This window comes from Phocoena sinus, chromosome 5, assembly GCF_008692025.1.
Source record: "Phocoena sinus isolate mPhoSin1 chromosome 5, mPhoSin1.pri, whole genome shotgun sequence".
Classification (NCBI taxonomy): Eukaryota; Metazoa; Chordata; class Mammalia; order Artiodactyla; family Phocoenidae; genus Phocoena; species Phocoena sinus.
Window position 1 is genome coordinate 36,851,432 of NC_045767.1, and position 22,767 is coordinate 36,874,198.

Here is a 22,767-nt window from a genome sequence, read left to right on the forward strand (position 1 = left end):
TTTTTTCGTTCTCAAGATTGCTTTGGCTATTCGGGGTCTTTTGTGTTTCCATACAAATTGCGAAATTTTTTGTTCTAGTTCTGTGAAAAATGCCAGTGGTAGTTTGATAGGGATTGCATTGAATCTGTAGATTGCTTTGGGTAGTAGAGTCATTTTCACAATGTTGATTCTTCCCATCCAAGAACATGGTATATCTCTCCATCTATTTGTATCATCTTTAATTTCTTTCATCAGTGTCTTATAATTTTCTGCATACAGGTCTTTCGTATCCTTAGGTAGGTTTATTCCTAGATATTTTATTCTTTTTGTTGCAATGGTAAATGGGAGTGTTTTCTTGATTTCACTTTCAGATTTTTCATCATTAGTATATAGGAATGCCAGAGATTTCTGTGCATTAATTTTGTATCCTGCTACTTTACCAAATTCATTGATTAGCTCTAGTAGTTTTCTGGTAGCATCTTTAGGATTCTCTATGTATAGTATCATGTCATCTGCAAACAGTGACAGCTTTACTTCTTCTTTTCCGATTTGGATTCCTTTTATTTCCTTTTCTTCTCTGATTGCTGTGGCTAAAACTTCCAAAACTATGTTGAATAAGAGTGGTGAGAGTGGGCAACCTTGTCTTGTTCCTGATCTTAGTGGAAATGCTTTCAGTTTTTCACCATTGAGGATGATGTTTGCTGTGGGCTTGTCATATATGGCTTTTATTATGTTGAGGAAAGTTCCCTCTATGCCTACTTTCTGGAGGGTTTTTATCATAAATGGGTGTTGAATTTTGTCGAAAGCTTTCTCTGCATCTATTGAGATGATCATATGGTTTTTCTCCTTCAATTTGTTAATATGGTTTATCACATTGATAGATTTGCGTATATTGAAGAATCCTTGCATTCCTGGAATAAACCCCACTTGATCATGGTGTATGATCCTTTTAATGTGCTGTTGGATTCTGTTTGCTAGTATTTTGTTGAGGATTTTTGCATCTATGTTCATCAGTGATATTGGCCTGTAGTTTTCTTTCTTTGTGACATCCTTGTCTGGTTTTGGTATCAAGGTGATGGTGGCTTCGTAGAAGGAATTTGGGAGTGTTCCTCCCTCTGCTATATTTTGGAAGAGTTTGAGAAGGATAGGTGTTAGCTCTTCTCTAAACGTTTGATAGAATTCACCTGTGAAGCCATCTGGTCCTGGGCTTTTGTTTGTTGGAAGGTTTTTAATCACAGTTTCAATTTCAGTGCTTGTGATTGGTCTGTTCATATTTTCTATTTCTTCCTGATTCAGTCTTGGCAGGTTGTGCATTTCTAAGAATTTGTCCATTTCTTCCAGATTGTCCATTTTATTGGCATAGAGTTGCTTGTAGTAATCTCTCATGATTTTTTTTATTTCTGCAGTGTCAGTTGTTACTTCTCCTTTTTCATTTCTAATTCTATTGATTTGAGTCTTCTCCCTTTTTTTCTTGATGAGTCTGGCTAGTGGTTTATCTATTTTGTTTATCTTCTCAAAGAACCAGCTTTTAGTTTTATTGATCTTTGCTATTGTTTCCTTCATTTCTTTTTCATTTATTTCTGATCTGATTTTTATGATTTCTTTCCTTCTGCTAGCTTTGGGGTTTTTTTGTTCTTCTTTCTCGAATTGCTTGAGGTGCAAGGTTAGGTTGTTTATTCGAGATGTTTCCTGCTTCTTAAGGTGGGCTTGTATTGCTATAAACTTCCCCCTTAGAACTGCTTTTGCTGCATCCCATAGGTTTTGGGTCGTTGTGTCTCCATTGTCATTTGTTTCTAGGTATTTTTTTATTTCCTCTTTGATTTCTTCAGTGATCACTTCATTATTAAGTAGTGTATTGTTTAGCCTCCATGTGTTTGTATTTTTTAAAGATCTTTTCCTGTAATTGATATCTAGTCTCATGGCGTTGTGGTCGGAAAAGATACTTGATACAATTTCAGTTTTCTTAAATTTACCAAGGCTTGATTTGTGACCCAAGATATGATCTATCCTGGAGAATGTTCCATGAGCACTTGAGAAAAATGTGTATTCTGTTGTTTTTGGATGGAGTGTCCTATAAATATCAATTAAGTCCATCTTGTTTAATGTATCATTTAAAGCTTGTGTTTCCTTATTTATTTTCATTTTGGGTGATCTGTCCATGGGTGAAAGTGGGGTGTTAAAGTCCCCTACTATGAATGTGTTACTGTTGATCTCCCCTTTTATGGTTGTTAGTATTTGCCTTATGTATTGAGGTGCTCCTATGTTGGGTGCATAAATATTTACAATTGTTATATCTCCTTCTTGGATCGATCCCTTGATCATTATGTAGTGTCCTTCTTTGTCCCTTTTAATAGTCCTTATTTTAAAGTCTATTTTGTCTGACATGAGAATTGCTACTCCAGCTTTCTTTTGGTTTCCATTTGCATGGACTATCTTTTTCCATCCCCTTACTTTCAGTCTGTATGTGTCTCTAGTTCTGAAGTGGGTCTCTTGTAGACAGCATATATAAGGGTCTTGTTTTTGTATCCATTCAGCCAATCTGTGTCTTTTGGTGGGAGCATTTAGTCCATTTACATTTAAGGTAATTATCGATATGTATGTTCCTATTTCCATTTTATATATTGTTTTGGGTTCGCTACTATAGGTCATTTCCTTCTCTTGTGTTTCGTGTCTAGAGAAGTTCCTTTAGCATTTGTTGTAAAGCTGGTTTGGTGGTGCTGAACTCTCTCAGCTTTTGCTTGTCTGTAAAGGTTTTAATTTCTCCATCAAATGTGAATGAGATCCTTGCTGGGTAGAGTAGTCTTGGTTGCAGGCTATTCTCCTTCATCACTTTCAGTATGTCCTGCCACTCCCTTCTGGCTTGTAGGGTTTCTGCTGAGAGATCAGCTGTTAACCTTATGGGGATTCCCTTGTGTGTTATTTGTTGTTTTTCCCTTGCTGCTTTTAATATGCTTTCTTTGTATTTAATTTTTGACAGTTTGATTAATATGTGTCTTGGCGTGTTTCTCCTTGTATTTATCCTGTATGGGACCCTCTGTGCTTCCTGGACTTGATTAACTATTTCCTTTCCCATATTAGGGAAGTTTTCAACTATAATCTCTTCAAATATTTTCTCAGTCCCTTTCTTTCTTTCTTCTTCTTCTGGAACCCCTATAATTCGAATGTTGGTGCGTTTCATGTTGTCCCAGAGGTCTCTGAGACTGTCCTCAGTTCTTTTCATTCTTTTTTCTTTATTCTGCTCTGCAGTAGTTATTTCCACTACTTTATCTTCCAGGTCACTTATCCGTTCTTCTGCCTCAGTTATTCTGCTATTGATCCTATCTAGAGTGATTTTAATTTCATTTATTGCATTGTTCATCGTTGCTTGTTTCATCTTTAGTTCTTGTAGGTCCTTGTTAACTGTTTCTTGCATTTTGTCCATTCTACTTCCAAGATTTCGGATCATCCTTACTATCATTATTCTGAATTCTTTTTCAGGTAGATTGCCTATTTCCTCTTCATTTGTTAGGTCTGGTGGGTTTTTATCTTGCTCCTTCATCTGCTGTGTGTTTTTCTGTCTTCTCATTTTGCTTATATTACTGTGTTTGGGGTCTCCTTTTTGCAGGCTGCACTTTCGTAGTTCCCGTTGTTTTTGATGTCTGTCTCCAGTGGCTAAGGTTGTTTCAGTGGGTTGTGTAGGCTTCCTGGTGGAGGGGACTAGTGCCTGTGTTGTGCTGGATGAGGCTGGATCTTGTCTCTCTAGTGGGCAGGTTCACGCCTGGTGGTGTGTTTTGGGGTGTCTGTGGCCTTATTATGATTTTAGGCAGCCTCTCTGCTAATGGGTGGGGTTGTGTTCCTGTTTTGCTAGTTGTTTGGCATAGGTTGTCCAGCACTGTGGCTTGCTGGTCGTTGAGTGAAGCTGGGTGCTGGTGTTAAGATGGAGGTCTCTGGGATATTTCCACCGTTTAATATTTTGTGGAGCTGGGAGGTCTCTTGTTGACCAGTGTCCTGAAGTTGGCTCTCCTACCTCAGAGGCAGAGCCCTGACTCCTGGCTGGAGCACCAAGAGCCTTTCATCCACACAGCTCAGAATAAAAGGGAGAAAAAGTAGGGAGAATTAGTAGAAGTATGAGTAAAGAAAGAAGAAAAGGAGGAAAGGAAGGAAGGAAGAAAGAAGCAAAGAAGGAAAGAAAGGAGGGAGGGAGGGAGGGAGGGAGGAAGGAAGGAAGGAGGGAAAGAAGGAAAAAAGACAGAAAGAAAGATGATACAGTAAAAATAAAATAAAGTATAATATAGTTATTGAATTAAAAAATATTTAGAAAAAAAAAGGGACGGATAGAACCTTAGGACAAATGTTGGAAGCAAAGCTATACAGAAAAAATCTTACACAGAAGCATACACATACACCTTCACAAAAAGAGGTAAAGGGGGAAAAATCATAAATCCTGCTCCCTGAGACCACCTCCTCAATTTGGGGTGATTCGTTGTCTAAAGGAGGGAAGGAAGGAAGGAAAGAAAGAACGAAGGTAAAGTATAATAAAGTTATTACAATTAAACTTAATTATTAAGAAAAAGAATTTTTAAAAAAAAGTCATGGACGGATAGAGCCCTAGGACAAATGGTGGAAGCAAGAGTATACAGACAGAATCTCACACAGAAGCATACACGTACACATTCACAAAAAGAGGAAAAGGGAAAAAAATCATAGATCTTGCTCCTAAATTCCACCTCTTCAATTTGGGATCATTCCTTGTCTATTCAGGTATTCCACAGATGCAGGGTATATCAAGTTGATTGTGGAGCTTTAATCCGCTGCTTCTGTGGCTGCTGGGAGAGATTTCCCTTTCTCTTCTTTGTTCTCACAGCTCACAGGAGCTCAGCTTTGGATTTGGCCCCGCCTCTGCGTGTAGGTCGCTGGAGGGCGTCTGTTTTTTCGCTCAGACAGGACGGGGTTAAAGGAGCCGCTGATTCGGGGCCTCCGGCTCACTCAGGCCGGGGGTTGGGGGATGGGGGTAGGAGGGGCACTACGTGCGGGGCGGGCCTGCGGCTGCAGAGGCAGCGTGACGTTGCGGCAGAGGCCGGCGTGATGTTGCACCAGCCTGAGACCCACCGTGCGTACTCGCGGGGAAGTTGTCCCTGGATCCCGGGAACCTGGCAGTGGCGGGCTGCACAGGCTCCGCGGAAGAGGGGTGTGGAGAGTGACCTGTGCTCGCACACAGGCCCCTTGGTGGCGGCAGCAGCAGCCTTAGCGTCTCCCGCCCGTCTCTGGGGTCCGCGGTTTTAGCCGCGGCTCGCGCCCGTCTCTGGGGTTTGCGCTTTCAGCCGCGGCTCGCGCCCGTCTCTGGGGTTCGCGCTTTTAGCCGCGGCTCGCGCCCGTCTCTGGAGTTCCTTTAAGCAGCGCTCTTAGACCCCTCTCCTCGCGCACCAGGAGACAAAGAGGGAAGAAAAAGTCTCTTGCCTCTTCGGCCGGTGCGGGCTTTTCCCCGAACTCCCTCCCGGCTAGTCGTGGTGCACTAACCCCTTCAGGCTATGTTCAAGCCGCCAACCCCAGTCCTCTCCCTGAGCTCCGTCCAAAACCAAAACCCGAGCCTCAGCTCGCAGCCCCGCCCGCCCCGGCGGGTGAGCAGACAAGCCACTCGGGCTGGTGAGTGCCGGTCAGCACCGATCGTCTGTGCAGGAATCTCCCCGCTTTGCCCTCCGCACCCGTCGCTGTGCACTACTCCGCGGTCCCGATACTCCCCCCTCTGCCTCCCGCAGTCTCCGCCCGCGGAGGGGCTTCCTAGTGTGTGGAAACTTTTCCTCCTTCACAGCTCCCTCCCACTGGTGCAGATGCCGTCCTTATTCTTTTGTCTCTGTTTTTTCTTTTGCTCTACCCAGTTACGTGGGGAGTTTCTTGCCTTTTGGGAGGTCTGAGGTCTTCTGCCAGCCTTCAGTAGGAGTTCTGTAGGAGTTGTTCCACGTGTGGATGTATTTCTGGTGTATCCGTGGGGAGGAAGGCGATCTCCGCGTCTTACTCTTCCGCCATCTTCAAGGTCCCCCCCCCCCATGTGGTTTTAATTTGCATTTCCCTAATGGCTTAATGATGTTGAACATCTTTTCATGTGCTTTTGTGTGTGTTTCCTTGCCAGCCATATATTCTTTTCAGTGAAATAATCTGTTCATGTCTTTTGCCCATTTTCTAATCGGATTGTTTACTTATTTCTTTTTCTATTATTATCTTTTAACATCTTTATTGGAGTATAATTGCTTTACAATGGTGTGTTAGTTTCCGCTTTATAACAAAGTGAATCAGCTACACATATACATATATCCCCATATCTCCTCCCTCTTCAGTCTCCCTCCCACCCTCCCTATCCCACCCCTCTAGGTGGTCACAAAGCATGGAGCTGATCTCCCTGTGCTATGCGGCTGCTTCCCACTAGCTATCTATTTTACATTTGGTAGTATATATAAGTCCGTAGCACTCTCTCATTTCATCCCAGCTTACCCTTCCCCCTCCCTGTGTCCTCAAGTCCATCCTCTACGTCTGCATCTTTATTCCTGTCCTGCCCCTAGGTTCTTCAGAACAGTTTTTTTTTTTTCTTTTAGATTCCATATATATGTGTTGGCACATGGTATTTGTTTTTCTCTTTCTGACTTAACTTCACTCTGTATGACAGACTCTAGGATTGAGGTTTGAGAGTTCCTCATATATTCTAGGTACTAGTCCTTTCTTAGAATGTGGCTTGCAAAATATTGCCTCAGTCTTTTCATCTTCTTAACACGATTTTTTGCAGAGCAGAAGTTTTTTATTTTGATGAGTTTCAATTTGTTTTCCGTTTTATGGGTCACACTTTTGGTGTTAATGTAAGAACTCTTTCCTTAGATCCCAAAGATTTTCCCCTTTGTTTTTTTTTTCTAAAAGATTCATAGTTTTGTATTCTACATTTAAGTACATGATCCATTTTGAGTTAATTTTTGTATGAGCTATGAGGTTTAGCTTGAGGTTCATTTTGTTTTGCTTATGGATGTCCAACTGCATGATTTAATGAAAAGCTTATCACTCCTCCACTGAACTCCATTTGCACCTCTGTCAAAGGTCAGTTAGACATATTTGTGTAGTAAGGCGCTTTTTTTTTTTTTTGAAGAATAATTGACATAACCAGCTTTGTTCTTTCTCAAGACTGCTTTGGCTATTTGGGGTCTTGTGGGTTCATACAAATTTTAGGATTGTTTGTTCTATTTGAAACATGCCATTTAGATTTTGATAGGGATTGCATTGAATCTGTAGATTACTTTGGGTAATACAGACATTTTAACAATACTAATTCTTTCAACCCATGAACATGGAATATCTTTCCATTTATTTGTGGCTTCTTTGATTTCTTTCATCAATGTCAAGTTTTCAGTGTACAAGTTCTTCACCTCCTCAGCTAAATTTATTCCTAGGTCTTTTATTCTTTTTGATTGAATTGTAAATGGGATTGTTTTCCCAATTTCTCTTTCTGATAGTTTGTTTTTAGTGTATAGAAACACAACAGATTTTTGTACATTGTACCCTGTAACTTGACTGAATTTATCAGTTCTAAAAGGTTTTGTCCAGTCTTTTCTACGTATAAAATCATGTCTTCTGAAAATACTGACAGCTTTACTTCTTCCTTTCCATTTTGGATGCCTTTTATTTCTTTTCCTTGCCTAACTGCTCTGGATAGTAATTCCAATATTATGTTGAATAAAAGTGGTGAGAGTGGGCATCCTTGTATTGTTCTTGATCTTAGAGGAAAAGCTTTCAGCTTTTCACTGTTGAGTATGATGTTAGTTGCAGGTTTGTCATATAGGGACTTTTATTATGTTGAGGTACATTCTCTCTATACTACTTTGTTGAGTTTTTATCACAAATGCATGTTGAATTTTGTTAAATGCTTTTTCTGTTTTGAGATGGTATGATTTCTATCCTTCATTTTGTTAATGTGGTATATCATGTTGACTGATTTGTGCATGTTGACCATTCTTGCATTCCTGGAATAAATCCCACTTAATTATGATATATGATCATTTTAATCTGTTGCTGAATTTGGTTTGCTAATATTTTGTTGAGGATTTTTGCATCTATGTTTATCTGAGATATTCACCTGTAATTTTCTTCTTTTCTTTTCTGGCATCCTTGTCTGGTTTTGGTATCAGGAAAACGCTGGCCTAGTGAAATGAGTTTGGAAGCATTCCCTACTCTTCAATTTTTTGTAAGAGTTTGAGAAGGATAGGTATTAAATCTTCTTTAAGTGTTGGTAGAATTTACCAGTGAAGCCATCTGGTCCTGTACTTTTGTCTGTCGGGAAGTTTTGCATACTGATTCAATCCTCTTACTAGTAATCAGTTTATTCAGATTTTCTCTTTTCATGATTCCATCTTGGAAGAGTCCATGTTTCTAGGAATTTATCCATTTCTTCTTGGTTGTCCAATCGTTGGCACATAATTGTTCATAGTAGTCTCTTATGATCCTTTGTATTTCTGTGGTATCAGTTGTAACTGCTCTTTCATTTCAGATTTTATTTATTTGAGCCCATTCTCTTCTTTTCTTGGTGAAGCTAGTTAAAAGTTTGTCAGTTCTGTTTATCTTTTCAAAGAACCAGCCATTGTTTCATTGACCTTTTCTATGCTTTTTTCAAAGTCTATTTCATTTATTTCTGCTCTGATCTTTATTTTCCTTTCTTCTGCTAACTTTGGGCTTGGTTTTTTCTTCTTTTTCTAGTTCCTTAGGTGTAAAATTGGATTGTTTTTCTGAGATTTTTCTTGGTTTTTTTGAGGTAGGCCTGTATGGCTATGAACTTCCCTCTAGAAACTGCTTTTGCTGCATCCCATAGATTTTGGTAAATTATATTTCCACTTTTATTTGTCTCAAGGCATTTTGTGATTTCTCCTTTGATTTATTCATTGACCCATTGGCTGTTCAGTAGCACATTGTTTAATATTCACATATTTGTGATTTTTCCAGTTTTCTTCCTGTACAGGTATCCCTCATTTTATTGAACTGTGCTTTATTGCACTTTGCAGATATTTCATTTTTTATAAATTGAAGGTTTGTAGCAAGCATGTGTTGAGCAAGTCTATCGGCATCATTTTTCCAACAGCATTTTCTCACTTTGTGTTTCTGTGTAACATTTTGGTAATTCTTGTGATATTTCAAACCCTTCACCAGCAAAAGGATTACAGTTTGCTGTAGGCTCAGATATTGGTCAGCATTTTTAAACAACAAAGTATTTTTAAATTATGGTATGTACATTGTTCTCATAGACATAATGCCATTGCACACTTAAGAGACTACAGTATAGGGTAAACATAACTTTCATATGCACTGGGAAACCAAAAATTCATGTGACTCACTTTATTGTGATATTTGCTTTATTGCAGTGATCTGGAACTGAACCCACAATATCTCCAATGTATGCCTGTAACTGATGTCTAGTTTCATACCATTGTGGTTGGAAAAGATGCTTGATGTGATTTTGATCTTAAATTTATTGGGACTTGTTTTGTGACTTAACATTTCATACCATTGTGGTTGGAAAAGATGCTTGATGTGATTTTGATCTTAAATTTATTGGGACTTGTTTTGTGACTTAACATATCATCTATTCTGGAGAATGTTCCATGTGCACTTGAGAAGAGTGTGAATTCTGCTGCTTTTGGATGAAATATTCTGTTTATATATATTAAGACTATGTGGTCTAAGGCGTACTGTAAGGTTGATGTTTCCTCACTGAATTTCTGTCTGGATGATCAATGCATTGTGAATGGGATATTAAAGCCCCCTGCTATAATTGTATTGTTGTCAGTTTCTCCCTTTAGATCTGTTAATATATGCTTTAGATGTTTAGTTGCCCCTATATTGGACGCATAAATATTTACAAATGTTATATCCTCTTGTTGCACTGACCCCTTTATCATTATATAATCCCCCTCTTTTTCTTTTATTACAATCTTTATTTTAAAGACTACTTTTTTCTCATGTAAGTATAGCTATACCAGCTTTCTTTTGCTTTCCATTTGCATGGAACATCTTTTTCCATGTCTTCACCTTCAGTCCATGTGTGTACTTGTGTACATATATCTTTAATGAGTCTCTTGTAGGCAGTATATAGCTGGGCCTTGTTTTTTTAATCCATTCAGTCACTCTATGTCTTTTGATTAAAGAATTTAGTACTTTTACATTTAAAGTAATTATTGATAGGTATGTACTTATTGCCATTTTGTTACTTGTTTTCTGGCTGTTTTGTTGTTACTTTCTGTTCCTTTCTTTTACTCTTGCTCTCTTCCCTTGTGGTTTGATGACTTTCTTTAGTGTTTTGCTTAGATTCTTTTCTTACTATCTTTTGTGTATCTAATATAGGTTTTTGTTTTGTGGGTACCATGATGCTCATATAATATTTATATATTTAACAGTATATTTTAAGTTGATAGCAAATTAAGTTTGAGTGCAATCTAAAACTCTACATTTCCCACCCACCCTCTGCTCCTGGCACACACATATTATGCTTCTTGATGTCACATTTTACATCTTTTTATTTTGTGTTTCTGTGATTATTATAGTTATATTTTTACTACTTTTGTCTTTCAATCTTCATACCAACTTTATAAGTGATTAATTAACTACCTTTACTATATAATTACCTTTACTAGTAAGATTTTTACTTTTGTATGCTTTCTTGTTACTAATTAATGCTCTTTCTTCTCAGGTTAAAGAAGTCCCTTTAACAATTCTTGTAAGGTTGCTTTAGTGGTGATGATCTCCTTTAGCTTTGGCTTGTCTGGAAAACCCTTTATCTCTCCAATTCTAAACAATAACCTTGCTGGGTAGAGTATTCTTGATTGGAAGTTTTTGCCTCTCAGCATTTTAAATATATCATGGCACTCCTTCTGGCCTGCAAATTTCTGCTGAAAAATCTGCTTATTGTCTTTTGGGGGTTCCCTTGTAGTTAACAAGTTGTTTTTTAATTTTGTTGCTCTAAGATTCTCTCTTTAACTTTTGACTTTTAAATCTTAATGTATCTTGGTGTGGATCTTTTTGGGTTCATCTTTTTTGGAACTCTCTGGGCTTTCTGGATCTGGATGTCTGTTTCCTTCCCCTGGTTAGGAAAGTTTCAGCCATTATTTCTTTAAATATGTTTCCTGCCCCTCTCTCTCTTCTCCTTCTGGGACCCCTGGCATTGCGAACGTTATTTCATGTGATATTGTCCCATAGGTCCCTTAAGCTATCCTCACTTTTAAAAATTCTGTTTTCCTTTTGCTGTTCTGCTTGGGTGCCCTGTCTTCTAGACCACTGATTTTTTTCTTCTGCTTTACCTAGTCTACTGTTAAACCCCCTAGTGTATTTTTCAGTTCAGTTATTGTATACTTTGGCTCTGTGACTTCTGTTTGGTACTTATATTTTCTATCTCTTTGCTGAAATTCTCACTCTGTTCATCCATTCTTCTCCCGAGTTTGATGAGCATTCTATGACCATTTGAACTCTTTAATCAGGTAAATTACTTATCTCCTTTTCATTAAGGCTTTTTTCCTGACGTTTTATCTTGTTCTTTTGTTTGAACATATTGCTCTGTTTCCTCATTTTGATTGACTGTGTTTGTTTCTATGTATTAGGCAAAACAGCTACCTCTCCCAGTCTTGAAGAAGTGGCCTTGTAAAAGATGAACTTTATCTTTCAACCTTGCCCTAGCTCATGGTTGTCTCTCAAACCTTTGTGATTATCTAAGCAGCCTAATTTATTCTTTCTCATTCTTTTCTTTTTTAAAAAATTTATTTATTTATTTATTTTTGGCTGTGTTGGGTCTTCGTTGCTGCACGCAGGCTTTCTCTAGTTGCAGTGAGCAGGGGCTACTCTTCGTTGCGGTGAGTGGGCTTCTCATTGCGGTGGCTTCTCTTGTTGTGGAGCATGGGCTCTAGGCGTGTGGGCTTCAGTAGTTGTGGCTCACGGGCTTAGTTGCTCCGCAGCAGCCTAGTTTATTCCTGATGGGTCCCACTTGTTGAGGGTATGCCAAGAGTGTTAGTCATGAAGGAGCTGTTCACCAGTTTTTAGGTCTTTTTCAGAGGGATCTATTTCATACGTAGCTATAGATTCAGTGTGTCCATGGGAGGAGGTGAGAACAGGATCTTCCTACGCAGTCATCTGGGACTGCCCCCGTGGTAAGACATTTTTAAATGCACGGGTGAGCAAATGCTTTTCTCCAAATGTCCACAAAGTAAATATTTTGGGGTTTGCAGGCCATACTATCTCTTTTGCAACTACTGAACTCTGCTGTTACAGCATGAAGGCAGCCACAGGTGATGTGTAAAAGAATAGGTATGGCCAGATTGGCCCAAGGGCCATAGTTTATGATCCTTGTTTTAAGGTTTGTTAAACACTCTTCTGTGCCAGGCTAATATATATATTATCTCAAATGATCATCAGAGCGGGAGGTTGGTACAATATTCCCCATTTTACAGATGAGGAACTCTCAGTTGAGAAATCTGGACAACTGGCCTCATGTCACAAGGGACATCCATGAGGGACAGACCCAGAACTCTTCACCAACCTTCATTATGCTTGCCAATGCTAATAAGCTCTAAAAAGACAAAAACTGTCTTGACTTTCCATCCACTGAAGTCTGAGGCTATGTACAGTAACATTCTTTTCTCAAGATGTTAATCTCAAATCTATTTTCTTTTTGACCACAAACTGAATCAGTAACATTTACATTCCTTTGAATTGTAAAAACTTTTTAATTTGGAATAATTATGGACTTAGAGGAAGATGAAAAACAGTACAGAGTTCTGTGCGCTTTGTCCCCAGGGGTGACATCTTACATCACTGTGGTACAATATCAAACCTGAAAATGGACATAGGTCCAATACAGTTAACTACAGACCTTACTCAGTTTTCACCCATTTTTACATGCACTCATTTGTGCGTATATGTGTGCATGTGGATCTATGCAATTTTCCCCCATGTATTGCCACAATCAAGATAGAGAATTTTCCAGCACCAGGCGAAATCCGCTAGTCCTAGTGCTCCTCTGATATTAGCCACCCCCCTCCCACATCCCCGATCTATTTTCTTTTCCGCCATTCTGCTTTTAAAGGTTACAACTCCACTTCCTAGACAAGCCCAGCACCAGTGTCTTCCTCCTCAAGGGCCACTAGAGAGCTCTAAGCTTCTTGGCTGCATGGCGGTCACATCTGGTCTGAGTCACTTCTGAATCCTGACCTGTGATAGTGGATCTCTACCAGAGAAATGAAATTTGAAGTCTTTGTGTAACATGGTTCCCTCCTGTTCCCCATGTTTCTCTAGGTCTTACACACAATGAAGACATGCCCTACAGTGAATGGAAGGCCATGCTTAGAAAGCAGCTCTCCCAGGGTGGCAACGGTGTCAACCAGACACATTTCCATTGAGCACCTACTATGTGTAGGGCACTGTTCTGGGCTCCGAGGATACACAGACCTTGGACTCAGACAAACCTCATTTGGGTTCTGACTCTGCAGTTTACCAGCTGTGTGATCGTGGGCAACTGACTAGACCTCTCTGAGACTCAGGTTCCTCATGAGTGGAACAGCACTGAGGTTTCAATGAGATCAGACATTTAAAGTGTTTAGCCTAGCAGAGTTTCAGTGTTTCATAAATGATGCTGTGATGACACAGATCACACAGCCCAACAGAGCCCAGAACTTTGCCTACAGAGAACTTTCAAAGTGGGACTTCACTTCTAGTAATTCCATGGAGTAAAAGCTGGAAGTATATTATTTTCACACCTTTCCTAAAGTGGCCCAGAGAGGGGAAGTGACTTACAAAAGTCACACAGCTCTTAAGTGTCAAAGGGTGGATTAGAACCCAAGTTTCTAATTCCTAATCTGGTGCTCCTGGAACTTTCCCAGGTTCCAGCTTAAGTATCTCCCTCCAGGGAAGCCTGACCACCTCCCTGAAGCCTACACGCCCTCAGGTCCTCTCTTACATGCCCTCATGGTACTCCATCATTCGCTTTGTCATACTTTTTGCCTCTGTGCATTTTGTGCAGTCCATTGAGTGCCATCTCTCTCCTGGACAGTGGGCTCCATAAAGGCAGGGACTGTCCCCAGTATTGTGTCCAGAAGGGCGGGGAGGCTGCCCACAGATGAGTGACAGTGAATGCTCTCTTCATGACAGTAGGCTGCTTCCCTGTGGGCATTTGCTGGCTGCTCCAGGGGCGAGGGGCCAGGACCACGTCACTCACCAGCTGGATGGGGCTCTGAGCACAGAAACCATCACCCTCCAGGGAGCACAGCCTTTGAGAAAATCGCCAGGGCCACCTGCCCCCAAGCAGAACCAGGTGTGGCTAAGTGAAAGCAGCCTGCAGCTACCAGGTGGGCTCGTGCCTCATGTCCATGAACCTCCGCACAGAGGTCTGTGGGGCTGTAGGAACAGGCTCGATTTCTGGAATCCTAGGATGACTTATGGTTTCAAATACTGGCACCTGTTTACGAGGCCCGTTCTGCTCACACAGAGCAAAATTTCTTTCTGTTGCATCCTCAACTTAATATTCTTTTATTTCTCCTGTTTACAGTGAAGCACCTGTGGGCCTATCTTTGTCTCTCTGTCACTCTCTCCATCTACCCCTCCCTTTCTCTTCCCAACAGGCCTTCTCTCTCCTCCGTTCTCTCTGTAGGTCTCCTCCCTCATTCAGTAATTCAGAGGATGTGTCTCATGGAGAAATAATTCTGTTTTTAAATTCTTTTCATTTTCATTATTTATCTTTGGCTGCGTTGGCTCTTCGTTGCTGCGCGCGTGCTTTCTCTAGTTGCAGCGAGCGGGGGCTACTCTTCGTTGCAGTGCGCAGGTTTCTCACTGCGGTGGCTTCCCTTGTTGCAGAGCATGGGCTCTAGGTGCACAGACTTCAGTAGTTGTGGCACACAGGCTCAGTAGTTGTGGCTCACGGGCTCTAGAGAGCAGGCTCAGTAGTTGTGGTGCATGGGCTTAGTTGCTCCGCAGCATGTGGGATCTTCCTGGACCAGGGCTTGAACCCCTGTCTCCTGCATTGGCAGGTGGATTCTTAACCACTGCGCCAGGGAAGCCCGAAATAATTCTTTTTTTTTTTTAACCCCAGTGGCCTTGCTGCCTGGCTAACCCATGAAGGTTCTGTAGCTACAGTGGGACTCATCCCTCTGATTTTCTGTAACCTGGATCCAGTATGGATCCATGTGCATCTGGCAGAGACCAATCTTGCTTCCTCCATGGCTCTGATTTCTCCTTCCTTCACTCGGAGAATGCACACCCATGAGCAGGTACTCAACTTCCCACCTCAGCCCCAACTTAGAACTTTATGACTTAGGGCCAGTCTCCACTCTGTGCCTCAGTTTCCCCATCTGTAAAGGGGACATAAGGATGGCACCCACCTCGCCAGGTTGTGTGAGCATTAAAATAACCACCTGTGTAACACCCCCAGGACCTAGTATATAGTGAGCACTCATAAATCTTATGATCACTATTATCATTCCGCTAAAAATCCTGTTCTCTTTGGTCTCCATCAGGAGGTGTGCACAGAGAGTAGGTACACAGCTTTCTGCTTTTAACCCCAATGGCACTGGGTAAAGTAAATCCTGCTACCCGTCTGCAGGCACGAATTGCTTTTCAATTTTGTGGTCGGACGCCTAACCCTGCTCTGCCTTCCCCTTGTGGCGGCTCCGCTGTCACCGACACCCGTTTCCCAAGGGTCTCCGGGACTCCATGCACACGGAGAGCCTGTCTCCCGGGTCCCGAGTGCTCTACCTACCATGTGCTTCTCCTGCCTCAGCGCCGTGTCCAGATGCAGCAGGTCTTTCAAGTGAAGGTTGTAGATACACAAGTCGAGGTCCAAGCTGAAAAGTCCAAAGAGAAACAGAAGAGACTTTCAGAGTATTTGATGTGGGGGGTAAGGTTACCGAGTTATCAGTACATCCTTGCAGGATAAGCCACGGTGCATCCTGACTCCAGATTTTAAATTCTGCGGCATGCAGAGATCGCTCACAGCCACCCCAGGTACACAAGGAGCAATCCAAGTAGCCATCTGAAACCCACCTGCGACTAGAAGGAAACGGCTGTCCGAGACATCAAAGACAGGACACAGGAAGAGACGGAAGGTGAGAGATGAAAAAGAGCATGCCCCCCAGACCCCCCCCCGGCATTTTCCTGTCTAGTGTCACGTGTCATCCTTCCTTTCTGCCATCGTGTACACGTTCTCACAGCCATTTACAGATGAGGAAACTGACTCAGGAAGTCAAGGGTCAGAGAAATCAAGTAGTGGTCACGTGGTCACGGGGGCAGATAACTGACAGTGTGAAGATAAAGGCCTTTGACCTTTTCTCTGACATAGGCAAATGCATTTTAAATGATTACACTCCCCCCTGAACTGTTCAAGTCCTCTTCGTCCGAATGGGAAGAAACACCCCTTCCCAGCCAGGCAGGGGAGCCAAGAAAGCTGCAATTAAACGAAGTCCCTCCTTCCCGGGTCCACCTTCAGAGTCAACACCAAGCTCAGGGTTCTGAGCCCACTCTTTGCACAGCCCTGAGCCAGGCCATGCCTGGTTCAAATCACCCAGGGCTCCTTGGACTCACGGAAATTCAGATCTGAGAGAGGCCTGAGGACTGACGTGCAAACCTGCTGACTAGTTTTTTGAGCACCTACTGGGTGCTAAGCCTTACTCTGGGCTGGACAGTTTGGTGATTTAGAGCATGGGCTGCAAGATAAGGTGGTGGGGTCACACCAGGCTCCAACACTCACCTGCTGCGTGACCTTGGGCAAGTCACTCTGCCTCTCTGTGTCTCATTTTATTCTTTGAAAATGAGGGCAATATTAGCACCTACTACACAACCGTAACAACATAGGGCTGTTAAGAGGAATTAATTCACTGACTGATTAATACTTGCTCATCACTGTGCCTGTCCCAGGCTCCCACTGGGTGGTCGTGCACAGCTGTGAATAAGACAGACCTTCTCCTCGTGCTCAAAAGAGAATTAATCCCTGCAAAGTGCTTAATATTTTGTACACAGAAGACACTTAACCAGTGCTAGCTGCTGCTATGCAGTGCATGGGGCAGGTCAGTGATTAAAGGAGGTCCCCTCTGTCTCTCCCCAGGGCTCAGGCCTGGCTCCCTGACCCCCACGCTGGCCAACAGCACACATTCAGCTCCAACTCTGACACTGGGTCGCTGTGTGTCCGTGGCTGAGTCCTTAACCTCTCTGGGCCTCCACTTCCTCCACTGAGCATGACACAGCCTATCAGTCTGCATCCTCCATCCCAGCCCCTCCTCACCTCTCGCAGGTCAGTGCCTCGGGGAAGCTGCTCGCCCCCAGGAAGGTGCGACCGAGGAACCTGTCGTCACTGGCGGCCGAGTGGACGCTGGACGAGGAGCTGCAGTCGTCCTTCTCAGCCTGGCTCAGGCTCCCCAGGCTGCTGGAAGGCGATGCCTCCACGGGCTGGTTCGGCAAGACTGCCTGCTTTAAGGTTTCGTGCAGAGATGGGTTGGAGGAACCGTCGGCCAGAGGCTGGGGGGCAGGAGAGAAAGTGTACTCTCAATCCACATGACCCATCATGAGTGTTTCCGTAATTCCGCCAGTGACACACGCGGTGGCTCCCAGGAAGGCCAAGCCGGGACAGGCAGGGAGGGTATGAGTGGACATCGTGGAGCTTCTGCCCCAGGGGCATGGCCACGGCCCTAGGGGCCTTCATCACAGCTCTTGTCACATCACTTGTCCCCAAAGGCCAGCCCCTCTGCACCAGGCTCCTCCCCTCCAGCTATTAGTCTGGGTCTGTTCCCCGATGGCCCACCTGTACCCACCCTCAGCCGCCAGCTCTGACCTCCCCAGCAGCCCGCCTGCCCTGCCCCACCTCTCTGGCTGCTGACCCAGACCCCAGGCCCGCTCTGTCCACTGACCTGCCCTCGGATAGACTCAAAGCCCCTTAACGAGGAACTCAAGCCCCTTGCACTGCCATGACCACATGAGGTCATAGCCTAGTGCCTGGCACAGCCAGAGAGCTCAGCAAATGTCAGCCATCCCTATGTCCAGCTTTGTCTCCTGCTGCCCCCAGAGGTGCATGCCCAGGTAGCACTGAGCTGGTGGCCAGCTCCAACCCTCACTATCATTTCATGCTTCTGAGCCTTTCCAGACTCTTGTCCCCCTGCCTGAAACACCCCTAACTCACTGTCTGCTGGGCTGAAGCATCCCTCCCTCCAGACACAGACCCCTGAATCTTCCTACCCTGATCCCCGGGCCTGGCCCACACCGGGTTCCACAGGACCCTGGTCATTTCTGTCCTGCCTGCTATCACACGCCATCCTGCAATGTCCGCCAGGCTGGGAGGGCCTCCAGGGTGAGGACAGTGCTCTCCTGACCACTGGATAATCACCAGTGCCCACCACAGAGCCTGCCTAGCACGGGTGCTGATGACGAATGAATGCCCCACGTCTGGGAGTTTTGCACCTTCACGCACCCACCAGATGGTGAAGGAAGTGGTTCCCAATGTGTGTTCCGGGGAGCAGTCCCATGAACTATAATCAGTTACTGCTCACGGTGAGGGTCCCACAGAAAAATTAGTTTGGGAAAGTCTGCGTGAACAAGGTAGAATCATTTCTTTGGTACAGGAATTCTCAGAGCCTTCGATAGGCTCTGGCTGTCCTCAAAAGCAAATAATAATTTAAAACACTGAACACGTACTGAGTGCACAGACATCACACACTGTTCTAAGCCCTATGCCTAATTCCCTGTCTCACCCTCAAGACAACTGGGTGAGGCAGGAGGGCCCTTTACCCCCATTTTATTGATGAAGAAACTGAGGTCCTGAGAAGTCAGGAAATGGCCAAGAGTAAACGGCTGAGATAGGAGCTGGGTTTGAGTCTGTCCTCTTTATCTCCAGGGGAGTAGGCAGCACTTTCCTCAACTCACTTGACCAGGGAACTATTCTTTTCGTGGAGCATCACATAGGCCGAGGGCTCCTTGAAGCATCAAGGAATACGCTGCTCTCTGCAAAACTCCCAGCCACAGGTGTGAACTCCTGGCTCCGGGTGTAAGACCTGAGGGTTCGACTCTTGCCCTGCCACTTCCTGCAGTATGACCTTGAGCAGATCATTAACCTCTCCTGGCCTGAGTTTCCTTATGCATAAAGTGGAGAGAACAATATTATTTACCTTCTAGGAATGTTGCAAGGAATACTGAAATGTGTAATGTATGACAAATGCTTAGCACTGAGCCAGCCCGGCAGTAAATGTTCAGCGTCAGCTGCTGGCATTAGTCCCAGGGTCTGTAAGGATTAATGTTAGTAACTTGTTAGTATTTGTACTAGTGTTAAAAGGTCAGGGCGGATGCTGCCCTACTGTGCCGTCACCTGGTGTCCCTGTGGATACCTTGCTACATATACCATGGGCATACCCTGTCCCTGACAGCACTGTCATAAAATGGATTAACCCTAAAGTTATGCTCCATTACAAAGCCACAAAATTATCTCTATTAAAATGACTTGCCATAAAATCCTCAAATAGGACCCCAAATTGCACATTTAATCCCCCTTCTCCTACCCCAATCTCTAGCACATTACTGGTTAATTGCATTTCTAAGACGGAGCTCAGGACTCTCACCCGGAACTTCTGATTGATGGGGTAGACGACTTTTGCCTTCAGTGCAAACGCTGTGATATTGCCATTGAAAGATGGCTCACATTCCTGGGAAGGGAGAAAAAAACAAATGGCATGGGGGCTTTCAGTAAAATGAAGGACAAACCACCAAGAGTTTCCAAAATGCCACATCCCATTTGTAACAGTGGCCTCGGGAAGGGCCCATAATAAGCACATTTAGTGCTCACTTGCTAGAAGGATGGATGGATGGATGGAAGGCTGGATGGATGGATGGAAGGATGGATGGATGGATGGATGGATGGATGGAAGGTTGGATGGATGGATGGAAGGATGAATGGATGGATGGATGGATGGATGGATGGAAGGCTGGATGGATGGATGGAAGGATGGATGGATGGATGGATGGATGGATGGAAGGTTGGATGGATGGATGGAAGGATGAATGGATGGATGGAAGGTTGGATGGATGGATGGAAGGATGGATGGATGGATGGATGGATGAATGGATGGATGGAAGGTTGGATGGATGGATGGATGGATGGAAGGATGGATGGAAGGATGAATGGATGGATGGAAGGTTGGATGGATGGATGGAAGGATGGATGGATGGATGGATGGATGAATGGATGGATGGAAGGTTGGATGGATGGATGGATGGATGGAAGGATGGATGGATGGATGGATGGATGGAAGGCTGGATGGATGGATGGAAGGATGGATGGATGGATGGACGGATGAATGGATGGATAGATAGACATATGAATGGATGGACAGATGGACAGATGAATGGGCAGGTGGATGGATGGATAGATGGGTGTAGGGATGGGTGTGGGAGGGGTAGATGTACAGATGGTGGGTGGGCAAATGGACCAATGTTAAATAGCACATTATTCATTTAATTCCAAGCGTTCAGCTTTGGAAGAAGTAAGGATTTAAATAACCTGACAACACCAAAAGTTTTCCTAAAACTTGTGAACCACTTTTTGGTGGAACAAGGAACCATATATTTTTAGCATTGCCAGGCGTATAAGCACTTACGTGTGGCAATATGCATGCAAGGCTTTTGATTAGACCCTTAAATGAAAAGTAGTGGTGGGGACTTCCCTGGTGGCGCAGTGGTTGAGAGTCCGCCTGCCGGTGCAGGGGACACGGGTTCGTGCCCCGGTCCAGGAGGATCCCACATGCTGCGGAGCTGCTGGGCCCGTGAGCCATGGCCGCTGGCCTGCGCGTCCGGAGCCTGTGCTCCGCAACGGGAGAGGCCACAATGGTGAGAGGCCCGTGTACCGCAAAAAAAAAAAAAAAAAAAATAGTGGTTGGACAGGTCTTTTCACTTTTCTGAGCCTCAGTGTTCCTAGGCAGTAAGCAGGTAGCGCATCTGCCCCCAAGGACGGTGTGGATAAAGCTCCCAGCAGAGCTGCTGGAACACAGCAGAAGTGAGGCAATGGACAGCTATAAGTCACGGTAGTAAAGAGCCACCAACACTGCTCAGGGATCATCTCCCCAACCGCAGCTGGATGGACTGATTCGTGCCAGCTCCACACGATATAGAAAGGCCCCACATCCTTTCCGTATCGCTCTCCTGTCAGGGTCGCCCCTGCACTTTGCACGGTCGGTGCTGAATAAATGCTTGGCCACAACCAGCGGGTGAATGAAGTTGAGCGGGCAGCAGTTCAGGAACCCAGCACTCCAGGCCGGGAGGAATCTCTACTCAGCAATTCTGAACTGGCTGGCAGGTGAAAACTGCATCCACATCGATTCCAATGCTTTGCAACTATATCTTAAAAAAAAGAACTCCATAACAAATGACTGATTTCTGATTGCTGAGTTCTCCTTGGAATTACATATCCTATCACGAGGAAAGCAGAAGAATTTATGGCTTCCTCACATTGTGTGACGTTGAAACAGCACCTGACAGAGCCCGTGACGTGGCCCGTATACATCTCCTGAGAGGGTGTCGCCGTGTGCCCTTCTGAGCAGGGCAGGGGGGAAGCTCTGGGGCAAGGGCCCCAGTTCTTGTCATGTCTATCTCTCTCTTCGGACTCGCAAAAACAGATTTAGATGACAAGAATGGGGAAAGACCACCAACATGTGGTCCTTAAACTTAAGGACCATTCATATGTCCATCTATCCATCCTTAAACTTCCAAGGACCCTGCCATTTCCCAGATGGGGAAGATGACACAGAGAGGCTGAGCTGTGCGCCCAAGGTGACACAGCTATTAAATGTCAGAATCAGGATTTGAATCAAATTCCCTGGCTCCAGAGTCCCTCCTCTTCAGCTGACACCATCCATCTTCTTCGACATGACACAAATGAGAACAAGAGGAAGAGTCATGCTTCACCACGCCCCAGGGACACAAGCTGGATCCTGAGATACTTGTCGCTCCCATATCTGCCACATCCAATCGACCACAAATCCCACCAACTTAACCTCCTAAACATCTCTCAAATCCACAGCCCTGGCCCAAGCCACCATTATATTTACCCCAAGGGGCAGCAACAGCCTCTTCCCTGGCTCCCCATCCATGTATTGAGGGCCTACTATGTGCTGGCACTTGACGCGTGTTTGCTCATTTCCTTATCACACGACAGTCAGCTTGGGGAGGTTGGTGCTATCATAATCAGGCTCATTTTATGGAAAGGCAAAAGGAAGGCTCCGAGGTGGACACTTTCCAACCCATTCTCCCCCCGTGGCCATCAAAAAACATACAATTCCCATCACTTCCTGGCTTAAAACCCTTCCTGGCTTTCCTTGGATCCGAGGGAGCAGAGCAAGGTCCGTCCCCAACTGCCAGCAGCCAGTCCCACTCTCTTAGCTGGGGAACTGGTACAACAGCAAAGCGTGGCAGTAAGACCAAAAAGGCTGACTTCAGAACGGGTGACATAATCTGTGGGGCCCCGTGCAAAATGAAAACAGCGGCAGGGCGGGTGGGTCTTAGTCAAAATGATTAAGAATTTCAAGACAGCAGAGTCCAGAAACTGGCGGGGGGCGGGGGGAGAAGGGGGCGTGGTGACTGGGCACGGGGTCTGTGTGACCATAGGGCATGTCCACCTATGAAGTCGGCCCTGGCTGATGGTCCAGTGGAAACACACTTTTTCAAAGAACGGTGCACAAGCAGAAAGAGCACTGCGCATTTTTTTTTTTTTTTTTTGCGATACGCGGGCCTCTCACTGTTGTGGCCTCTCCCGTTGCGGAGCACAGGCTCCGGATGCGCAGT

At 44.3% G+C, this 22,767-nt stretch overlaps 1 protein-coding gene across 7 annotated transcripts in view; it reads right to left on the reverse strand.

Moving 5' to 3' along the window:
• Window positions 1-22,767, reverse strand: part of EVC (EvC ciliary complex subunit 1) — a 90,944-nt gene that overhangs the window by 57,694 nt on the left and 10,483 nt on the right. For 6 of the 7 annotated variants that reach the window (XM_032632637.1, XM_032632633.1, XM_032632638.1 and 3 more), the window contains exons 3-5: window positions 19,554-19,637; window positions 17,234-17,466; window positions 15,716-15,800 (exon numbers count right to left, since the gene is read on the reverse strand). In XM_032632637.1, coding sequence (XP_032488528.1) covers window positions 15,716-15,800; window positions 17,234-17,466; window positions 19,554-19,637 — 402 coding nt within the window. Of the gene's footprint in view, window positions 1-15,715; window positions 15,801-15,881; window positions 16,038-17,233; window positions 17,467-19,553; window positions 19,638-22,767 lie in introns of those variants that run through there. The other variant, XM_032632639.1, reaches the window with a different exon arrangement.